At 37.9% G+C, this 11,624-nt stretch overlaps 1 protein-coding gene across 1 annotated transcript in view; it reads left to right on the top strand.

Moving 5' to 3' along the window:
* The window catches only part of LOC143291503 (high affinity cGMP-specific 3',5'-cyclic phosphodiesterase 9A-like), a 171,524-nt gene extending 160,608 nt beyond the window's left edge, over nt 1–10,916 (top strand). The window contains exons 16-18 of the mRNA XM_076601391.1: nt 2,683–2,811; nt 6,779–6,883; nt 9,773–10,916. Of these exons, the coding sequence (XP_076457506.1) occupies nt 2,683–2,811; nt 6,779–6,880 (231 nt within the window). The 3' untranslated portion in view covers nt 6,881–6,883; nt 9,773–10,916. The remainder of the gene's footprint in view (nt 1–2,682; nt 2,812–6,778; nt 6,884–9,772) is intronic.
* Nucleotides 10,917–11,624: the final 708 nt, after the last annotated feature.

The raw sequence follows: 11,624 nt of genomic DNA on the forward strand, positions 1-11,624 counted from the left end.
AGAGGAATGGTTTAGCAATTCGTATGAACTAGTTTGTAGTTGGTGTGCATCTTGAAAAACCTGACAGAATTCACAAAAGCATTGTACTCATCAATGTGTATGTCCACCCAAGAACCTGCGCAAAAAAAGCGGATCGGGCCTTTTTTGAGGAAACAGAAAATGAATTTGAAGACTGTCATTACCTGTGGAGACCTTAATGCAAGGTCGAAGTTTAGGGACCAGCGGAACGCCAACCTACAAGGACTCGTCCTTGAATGAATAAAAGGAGGAATTCTTCTTAGCCCATTAGCAACCACGAACGACCTCAACTCGCCTTGGAACAAAACAAGGGGACAGTCTGATCGAGATCGCTCTTACATCTTCAAAATACAGAGCAGGAATGAATGCAGAGACGCTTCCATATCAAGGCAGTGATCATTTCCCGGTAGTTTTCAGTCTACATAAACCATCAGATAAACCCTGTACGAAACCGCATGATCCATTTCAGTATGAAAACAAAGAGACAACCATCATCGAAAAATTAATTAAGAAGCAGAAGAAACAAAAGAATGGCGCTGAACCGGAAGTAAACTATTCAGCCCCCATGGTGGAATGCTGACAGTGAGAGAGCCTGGGTAGAAAATCATGCGGTTGTCAAACTTTGGCAGAAAGACAGAACAAAGCTTTCTCCTGACACAGAAATTGAAACGAAAATGAAAGAAACAACAAAACAGTTTTTAAGTCAAAGCTCAAGAGAAAAAAGAAATATGTTGAGAAGTTGAACCAAAAGCTTATGCGGACTGGACCTGATGATGACATGACAATAGTTAATCTAAATGAAACAATATAGCTTTCGTGCCAGCTACAAGATCTGAAAGAAACAAACGAATGGGAGGAAAACCCTGAAAACCTCGATCAACTTTCAACACAGCCATTTCACCCACCGGCTCAAGGAAGACATTGGCCAGAGGGCAAAACTGACGCAGAAGTGAAGCTACTCAAAGAAGAAAACAGTAAAGAGGAGGTCATCATCATATACACAGTCACCAAAGGCCAGTTCAGTTGAGGATTCACTGCAAAGCAAAATAGAAAAACAACCTGGGAAGAGAATGCTGCATACAAAGTCACAACCTCGAGCCTAACGATGGAAGTTGAAGCTCATACAAAAATTGAAAGTGGAATGGGAAGCCCAGAATGGCATGAGGCAATGCGCAACTTTCAGATTAAAAAATGCACACGGTCCTACTGTCCGGGACATGCAGGTGTTAAGGGAAACGAGCGAGCTAACAGGATTGCTGGTAACGCAGCAACAACGAGCGGTATACATCTAGGAAAATCGGAAATCCTAAAAACAAAGCCAAAGAATACCGCCCCCCCCCCCCACACACACACACACCAAAACAGGTACAAGGCCATCACATCATCGATCGCCTCACAGAAAGAAAGGTAGAGAGAGGGAGCGGCCGTAAGTATAGTATGAAAGGTAGAGCATGGTCCTTTGCACATTTGTCGAATATTGGCATCATTTCCAACCCAACATTGCACAGTTTTTTTTCAAAACGGTACAGAGTCTCTCTGGGCTTTTACAGTTGGCTGAGCAACATACTAGACGCCACGTTCCTGGCATCAGAGATCTTTTCCCATCCCTGTTGCGGCAAATCAGTGGCAGCATGTGTGTGTGTGTGTTTGTAGAGGATAGGGTGTGTGTATATGCATGTCTGTATTGTGGGAGCTACAGATTATTGGAATGTGCGTGTGTGTGTATATAATTATGTGTATGTGTGAGGGGGCTGGGGGGCGAGGGGGGGATATGGGCGTGCGTGTGTGTGTGCGTGTGTGTGTGTGTGTGTGTGTGTCGGGGCTCGTGTGCTGTTATGTGTAGTGTAAGGCCTGTGCACTTTTGTTTGTGCTTTCATATCTGTGAAACTGCATGTTTGCTGCATATCTAGTGTGTGTGTGTGTGTGTGTGTGTGTGTGTGTGTGTGTGCGCGCGCGCGCGCGCGTGTGTCTGTATGTTTATTTATATTTATTTCTTTATATTATCATTATTATCTTTTTGTTGTTTTTTTTCTTTTCCCATTGTTTATTTACATTTATTTCTTTATATTATCATTACTATCTTTTTGTTGTTGTTTTCTTTTCCCATTGTTTATTTCATTTAATTATCTATCTGCTTACCTTTTGATGTTATCCATTTGTTTGTTTGTTTGTTCATTTATCCATTAACTTAATTATGTATCCATTTATTTGTTGAATGCATTTTTTCCCTGAAGGCCTTAGCGCGTTGGGTTACGTTGCTGGTCAGGCATCTGCTTAGCAGATGTGGTGTAGTGTATATGGATTTATCCGAACGCAGTGACGCCTTCTTGAGTAACTGAAATGTACTGAACTGAACTCAATCAGTTTTGAAAAGTGTGTACTTTAAAAAAAAAAGAAAGAAGAATATTCAGACATTGAACAATATTCCTCCTCCCCAGTCTCTGTCTGTCTGTCAGTCTATGTGCATCTCTCTCTTTGCTTTGTATTAGTGCACTCATTTTTATTTGTCTTCAATATGATCTTTGTTTCCTTTTTCACAGGAAATAAACAACGTTTTCGTTCATTTGATTCCCTGTTTTACTAATTGCTTGGCAGCTTGTTTGTTGCCTGAATGTAAGTCTGACAGCTCTTCGCGCGCGCGCGCGCGTTTGTGTGTATGTGTAGTCTGACCGGGAGAAGATGGAAGGCCTGCCCGTGGCCCCCTTCATGGACAGGGACAAGGTCACCAAACCCACAGCCCAAATTGGCTTCATCAAGTTCGTCCTCATCCCAATGTTTGAGACTGTGGCTAAGGTAACCGGCCTCGATACTATGACGACAGTCACAACAACGACAACAACAACACTATTACTCCCACTTCTGCTACAACTTCTATTTCTTTGCATACTACTACTACTACTGCTACTACTGCTGCGACTACTACTATGACTACAACCGGCCACGACTGCTGTTGCTACCGCTATCACTACTACAACTGCTGCGGCAGCTACTGCTGCTGCTCCAGTTACCACTGCTGTCACCGCCAAGCTAATAAGAACAAAGAGAACAGTAGTGGGTGAAAACACCAACACAACGCCACGCACACAGCACACTCAGCGCTCAGTTAGCATCACTCGGTGAGGAAGCGGCACAGAAACACAAGGGAGATAAACTGACGTGGTTTGATCTTGTCTCTTACGTTGATGTCATGACAGAGCAAGAAGTTTTTTGACTCACTTGTGTAAACAAAGTGAGTCTGTGTTTTAACCCGGTGTTCGGTTGTGTGTGTGTGTGTGTGTGTGTGTGTGTGTGTGTGGTAAACTTTAACATTGCCATTTTCTCTGCAAATACTTTGTCAGTTGACACCAAATTTGGCATAAAAATAGGAAAAATTCAGTTCTTTCCAGTCATCTTGTTTAAAACAATGTTGCACCTCTGGGATGGGAACAAAAAATTTAAAAAGAAGCCAAATTATATGCAAACTGAATTTACTGTCAGTTATATTTATATTTTTTTTATTCTCAAAATTTGGCACTTTGATCTCATATTCTGACACAACAACAAGAGCAGTCATTTTTATCATTTTTTGTTCAAACAGGAACTTCTTTTGCTAAGCATGGAAGTTATATTTCTTTTGCATGTCTTTGGTGCAGATAGTAAAAAAAGGAAATTAATCTGTAATTAATGCTACGGGGGTTAATTTGCTTTAAACTGATCTTTCTCATCTTAAACATTACATTTTGAAATTATACTTAGTACATAAAAAGCATGTGTATTTTACTCTCAGTGTACAGGGCTTTCACTATGTTCATTCGCCGAAGTGGTCTTTTTCGGGGAAATACTAAAACCGATACTACTAGTGGACTTTATAGATCTATTGGCAGAGCCCTGAAGGTCATGGGCAAAAATCAATTGCGTACACATATTTATACATATTCAAAGCGCATGCTCGCAAGCTCGAAGGGCGACATTTTGTTTCAAGTAGTTGACCTGCCCGTTCAGTCCAATATTCAATCGACAATACACGATAATATGTGATGGAAAGTTGGAGAAGGAGACCGTTAAATTCTGAGAAAGATTTGTGAACGCCTTATCACATACTGACTTATGCCCCAAACTGCCATAAAAATATCAACACAATCATTTGAATTCACAGTTAAAAATAATAAACCATGAGAGTTAATACCCTTGATGAAACGTAAAAATTTCCAGTCTTGACTTTTTTCAAAATGAAGCCCTTTTCACTTCATACGACGTTTAGAAGTACTCGTACTTGGCTCTACATGTTATTAGTTTAACAAAATACTCGATTTTCATATCAACTTTAAAACTATAAAATTAGATGGTAAAATGGGGCATCATTTACCCCAAGACTGATGTCAGTCATGCTTGTAGCAGACGATGCTTGTTACACACTGTGTTCGACAACACATGAAGGCGGTAGAGAAGGGAAAGAAGAAGAACAACAACGGCATAGACAGCAACCACTGATGAAGCCAGTCAGCCATCCACCCTCAAAACTGACCAGTCTGACAGCTCCCCATTGGCTCAGTTTCTGATCAGTGGAAGACTACCCCAGGCCTGCACTACCCAACATAGTGTCACACGCCTTTGAAACACAGCCATCCTGAACAACAGATCCTGTCAACTTGATATCATCTTTTTAATCAAGATCAGAACATGTGTGGGTTGAATCAATATTATTCATACAATACAATTTAATATAGATCTGAATACTGTGAAATGTCTTGTGAATTTGAACTTTGATATTGAATTTCTTCAAACTCGCTCACACACACACACACACACACACACACATGAGAGAGAGAGAGAGAGAGAGAGAGAGAGAGATAACAAAAAAAAAATCTTTATACATGAGGATACATAAATATTTATTAAATGAAAGAGTTGTTTGTTGTGCTCACATGTGTATATCTGTGTGTGTCTATATATATATATATATATATATATGTGTGTGTGTGTGTGTGTGTGTGTGTGTGTGTGTGCCAGTTTCTGTAACAATAATTGTGCACAAAATAGATTCAAATGTGGAACTATTTACTGAATTAGATGTGCATGAGAAAGAGACAGAGAGAGATTACAAGATAAAATTCTTTATTCATGAGGATACATAGATATTTATTAAATGAAAGAGTTATTTGTTGTGTTCACATGTGTGTATCTGTGTGTGTGTGTGTGTGTGTGTGTTTGTGTCAGGTTCTGTAACAATAATATAGTATGACTGATATCAGTTCACATAACTGATTTCAGACTGCTGGGAAACAGACACTGGCCTAACTGATCCATTCCAGGGGGTTGAACCATGCATCTTGTATATGGAATATAACTGAGCTTTATTTCTTATATGAAGTTGAATCCTTTTTCACTTAAACAAAAAGCAGATTTGAGTTTGAACAATCATTTGAAACAAATAGCCATGCACATTGTTAATATCTATTTTTAAAGCAAATTTGAGTTTGAACAATCATTTGAAACACATAGGCATGCATATTGTTAATATATATATTTATTTTTTCACACTGTATTACACTTTTTCTCAACAATTATAAGTTTATAATTATGTAATTAACAGTTTTTGTTTTTCATACATAGTAAAAAGCTCACTGTTCAGTTACATCTTATGTATTCATATAAATACATGTATAAAATGTAACTGACCTATATTTATCATTTGAATTTTGATTTTCATGTGTGAGCATGTAATGCAGCTGCATACTCAAATAGATGTATGTATGACTTTGAAGTTTACACCAGAAAAAGAGTGACTGTTTGAAAAAAATTGTCTATATTATCAATTTATTATATATATGTGTATGTGTATGTGTGTGTGTGTGTGTGTTGGGTCTTACTGAATCAGGGTTATCACAAAAATCTGTAATATGATGAAAATGTGTTGTGAATGTCATTTTTTCTAATACTAATTGTAATCAAAAAGCAGACAGGCACATTGTTAATACCCATATTGAGTTGTTTCACATTGTATTAATTGTTTTCTCTAAGATTCAGCATATATAATGCATTACGCAATGGTTTAACAAAAAGTTCAGTTACATTTTATATATTTATACATGTATAAAATGTAACTTAACTTTATTACCTATCTTGTGTGTGTCTGTGTGTGTCTGTATGTTGGTCACACTTAGGTGCATTTCCTCTTTCATTTAAACAACAGCAAGTGTGAGTTAGAAATGATTTTTTTTCTTTGTGACTTTAATTTTGAAAAAAAAGTGAAAAAATAAATAATAATAATAATAAACAATGTGAAATCCAACGCAACTTTGTGTGGTCTATATTTCTATGTTGGGAGGTGCACGTGACTTTTGTTTTTCAATTGATTTCTTGTGTGTATTGATTCAGTTGTTGTAGTGCATGTCACAAGTGAGTCTTGAAGGCCTTGCCTCTTTTATTTAAAACTTATATTATTCTCTGTCTCTTTGTCTGTGTCTGTGTCTCTCCCCTACTCTCTCTCTCTCTCTCTCTCTCTCTCTCTCTCTCTCTCTCTGTGCACCTGTCTGTCTGTATCTGCCTCTATGTCTTCGTCTGTCTCTGTTCTATCTGTCTCTCTGACTTTCTCTGTCTGTTTCTCTGTATGTCTGTCCCTAGTATCATCATCAACATCCTCACCACATAAGGCTGGAAATATTTTTTGTTACACTGAATGGTAAATTAAAATGTAGATGACTGATTCCCTTGTCTCTCTCCCTCCCTCGCCACCACTCCCTCTCTCTCTCTCTCTCTCTCTGTGTGTGTGTGTGTTCAGGTGTTCCCTCAGATAGAGGAGGTGATGGTGTCCCCTTTGCGGATGGCCAAAGATCGCTATGAAGAGATGAAGAGTAAAGAGGACGCTACCAAAGACCCGTAGCAGGTGAAATATACGCCTCTTCTCCCCTTGTCTGTCTGTGTCCTGTATGATAGTGGTGGTGATAGAAAAGATTGTGGTGTACTGGTTGCTGACTGGGATGGTGTGACGAGTGGTGGTGACGCGGTGAGACCTGTGTTTGGTGATGTGAGTGCAGGTGGCAGTGTTGATGGCTGCACTGCCCGCTTCATGGTCCATCCTGTGTTGGCGCTTTGCTTGCTGGAGTTGTTGTTATTCCTCATGGTGATTTTGTTGCGACTGCTAAAGATGCACCTTTCTTGCTGGATAGCTGCTGTAGTTCAGGTTGACCTGTTGCTGTTGCTTTTATTATTTGAAGATGGTGCTATTGTCAATGCTCGTGTCCTTGTTTTTCTTTGTTTGTTTGTTTGATTGTGTTTGATATTATTCTGCATTTGTTGCTTAGATTTGACGTATTTGTTTGTTTATTTATTGCATATTTTAATTTTTGTTCTAGTTACATTTTAATTCTTGCTATTGCTGATGCTGCTGTTTTGATCTTCCATTTCATCATCATTGTCAGTATCCTCACCCTCCTTATCGTTATCTTTTTCTTCATTTTCTGCTGCTGCTGCTGCCGCCGTTAGTTTAATGGTGTAATATGTCCTGTGTCATATGATCCCCAGTCTCTCGCTCCACATTCTGTCTGTCTGTCTCTGTCTGTCTCTCTTTCTCTCATGACGGACAAAAGACGTGCAGAACGCCATATTCAAAAGGTAATCTTTATTACAAAATGGTTGTCGTAATGATTAAAAAAAAACCCCAAAAACAAAGAAATAAAGTTGATTGCGTGATGTGAGCACAAAGAAAGAAACATTTCATATCTCTAATCAATGAAAAGAAAGGCAGTTAAACAACCTGGAAAATCACACCTCAACGAATAGATAAAACATTTACTCTTGCTCAGATGTTAGGCATGATATATCAATTAATAAACTAAATGATCATTTCTCAACCGTAACATACAAAGTAATTAATAGGATGAATAAAAAAAAAGATACGTATATATATATACCCAAAAAAATACAGCCAAACAAAGAATATCAAATCAACGTAAGTAAATATCATTGCTTTAGGCTTTCATGAACTTTCTTTTGGTTTAAAGCAATTAAAATAGCCTCTCGCGGGACTGATGGGACAGATGGAAACGTTTATATACGATCAGCACCTGTTGTAGCAGAAACTCTTCAAACAAAATTTACACCATTATATTAATCTGGAAACAAAACTGACCCATCGAATTACGTCGAATCTTCATGTTCTGTCAAAACCACTTGAATAACACATCATTTAGTGTCTTCTTTCACATCTAAACAAATACGACTTATAGAAAGAATCAGTCTCGTCACACGGCACTTACTAAATTGACAGACAGATGGCTTTTAAATATAGATATGGAAAAAAAAAGTACAGGAGTTCTTTTTGTAGATTTCACAAAAGCCTTTGATGTCATAAACCACGAACTAAAATTTTTCTTGAAAAATTAGCAATTTATAGATTACCTCCATAAATTCTGAAAGTGATTTCACTTTTTCGTTCCAACAAACAAAAAGTAACTTTAAACACATCTACATGAAACTTTTCTGTACAGCGAATTTGGCATTCAATACTGGGTCCTGTTTTGTTTTCATTATACATCAACGGTCTTCCATTATCTCTGAAATTACTATATGATATGTTTGTTGATAATACTATTTAGATACAAGTAATGCTGATGCTCAGATGGTTCATCTTACCATGCAAGAACATATGAACATTCTTAATAAATGGACACACATTTGAATCTGGCCCTCCATCTCTTTAAGGGGAATTTATGGTGAATAACACAAGACAAAAATGGCAAAACCTTTCTCAAACTTTACCAGTCATCTCTGTTGCTAATGAAAAAAAAGTTGTCAATAATTAAATCTCAGGAATAATTGTCGACAACAATCTATCTTGGTCATATTATGTCCAAAAATATTGTTTCAAAACTACGTTAAGAATTATTAAGATTTAAAAAAAAAAAAACCTTCTCAGCAGGGGCACACATTTTTCGTTTATTCAATGTGTTATAGACTGCTTCTACACTTTGGGAGTCGGCCAGCAATAATCTGCTTGGTAAGCATCCATAAAAGAACTGTCAAATTAACTATGAACAAACTGACAGGTTCAGTTTGTAAACAAGCATGCATACCCCACTCAAGGTTAGGGCTTTATATGATAAAGGCTTTTTTTTCCTGCATAAGATGTTCCATGGTAATGCTCAATCGTATTTTCTACATTAATTTTTTTTTTTGTTGTTTTTTTTGTTTGATATGTTCACTTGTAATGATTATCAACTTTCGCATAAAATTTACTCTCCTTCGCAACCATTACTTCATGTAAATCAAGTCATTCATATTCGGGGGTTGGTTATGGAATCATGTTCCTGAAAATTTAAAAAGTGAAATAAACTTAAAATCTAAAGTAAATTTTCATTATTTTCTTATGAATCTTTCACAAAATTGAAACAATTATATCCAAACATGTATTGATGATGATTCGGTATTAATGAAACTCTCTCTCTCTCTCTCTCTCTCTCTCTCTCTCTCTCTCGCGATGTATATGAAAATATGACCTGTCCATGACTTTATTTCATTTTTTTTTCTGTTTCGGTTTTGTTATTGTTGTTTTGTTTTTTGTTTGTTTTTGTTTTTGTTTTTGTTTTGTTTTTCCTTTTTGTCTGGAGGATTCTTCTTCTTCATCTTCGTCTTCAGTGATGATAATAATAATAACGATAATGATAGTAATTATTATTATCATTAGTAGTAGTAGTAGTAGTAGTAGTAGTAGTAGTATTGTTGTTGTTGTTGTTGTTGTTGTTGTTATCAATGATAATAATCATCATTGTTTCAGGAAACAGAGACCACGCCACTGGAAATGCCGTCCTGTACAGAGATTCCTTTCACTGGAAATGTCATTGTTCTTGCCCCGCTTTCATTCTTCTTTTTATTGTTTGGGACGGCCCCATTATTGTTGTTTTTGTGTACATAACTTTTAAAGGAGTTGTAGGAAACTGTTGTGTCTGCAGAAAATCAGTTTTTTCTGCATGTTTACCTAAGTTTATGAATAAATACTGAATTATAACAATACTAGTGGTAAGAACATAGTAGCTGTAGCTTTGCCGAAATAATTCATATTATTGCAAGTTGCATTTGGGTTCACACTCACATGATCAGTGTGTGTTTAAAGGATCCATTGTCAGTCCTTCGTTCACTTCAGTGTGAAAAAAGAAATCTAGGCACCAGCTGACAAAAATCTTTTGTCTCTTTATTTCCTTATTGTCGCGTATTGTCCTGCTGACTGCGGAAACCATACCAGCGCTGACAATAATCAAAAGATCTTTTGATAAAAAAAAGCAGGATTAAGACACGAGGTTTCTGCAACACAAAGCTCACAAAATATTAGATACGACACCGGTACCTTCACAGCTGCTGAAGTCCATTACTTTATCATTCGCAAATCAGAAAAACGGACAAAAATAGGTATTAAAAAACAACAGTTACGAAACACCCATCTCGTTGGTAAATAATACTGCAGGAAGGGCAGATGGTACCTATCACCTCATCGTCAGAGTACAGCAGCCCAGATAGCTTGAAAATAAATACCTAAAAAGGGGGGTAGGGAAGAAAACGGCTGCATGTACCAGAAACACACAAAAAAGTAGTGATGACAGAAGAAAAAAGAATAAGACAACAAAGTATTAATAAAAAATTTTTTTTTTAGAGAGGAAATGTCCGTCATACTCCTTCCAAAAGCTGGAGATACACTCATCACCCCAGAGATACTACCAGCAACCCAATCGGGGAGGTAACGCGGAGGGGGTGTAGAGGGCTGGATGTAATCAGGTGTTCAAAGAAGAGGGTGTGTAGAGGGCTGGATGTAATCAGGTGTTCAAAGAAGAGGGTGTGTAGAGGGCTGGATGTAATCAGGTGTTCAAAGAAGAGGGTGTGTAGAGGGCTGGATGTAATCAGGTGTTCAAAGAAGAGGGTGTGTAGAGGGCTGGATGTAATCAGGTGTTCAAAGAAGAGGGGGTGTAGAGGGCTGGATGTAATCAGGTGTTCAAAGAAGAGGGGGTGTAGAGGGCTGGATGTAATCAGGTGTTCAAAGAAGAAGGTGTGTAGAGGGCTGGATGTAATCAGGTGTTCAAAGAAGAGGGTGTGTAGAGGGCTGGATGTAATCAGGTGTTCAAAGAAGAGGGTGTGTAGAGGGCTGGATGTAATCAGGTGTTCAAAGAAGAGGGTGTGTAGAGGGCTGGATGTAATCAGGTGTTCAAAGAAGAGGGGGTGTAGAGGGCTGGATGTAATCAGGTGTTCAAAGAAGAGGGGGTGTAGAGGGCTGGATGTAATCAGGTGTTCAAAGAAGAAGGTGTGTAGAGGGCTGGATGTAATCAGGTGTTCAAAGAAGAAGGTGTGTAGAGGGCTGGATGTAATCAGGTGTTCAAAGAAGAAGGTGTGTAGAGGGCTGGATGTAATCAGGTGTTCAAAGAAGAGATCACGATGGAGATAGATGGTGATCGAATATGTCAAGATGAAGAAAATAAAGGAGAATATTTGTATGTGAAAATTAGTCGATATCTCCTGTTTTAATATGAATTTGTTTGATTTAGGTATATACACCCTGTCTCCCCTTTTCCACGCTGTTTAATGTCGTGATAATCTGACTCAGGTCAGCCCGTTTTCCATATTGTAGATTTTTATGTTTCTGA

Source organism: Babylonia areolata, chromosome 17 (assembly GCF_041734735.1).
Source record: "Babylonia areolata isolate BAREFJ2019XMU chromosome 17, ASM4173473v1, whole genome shotgun sequence".
NCBI classification, from domain to species: domain Eukaryota; kingdom Metazoa; phylum Mollusca; class Gastropoda; order Neogastropoda; family Buccinidae; genus Babylonia; species Babylonia areolata.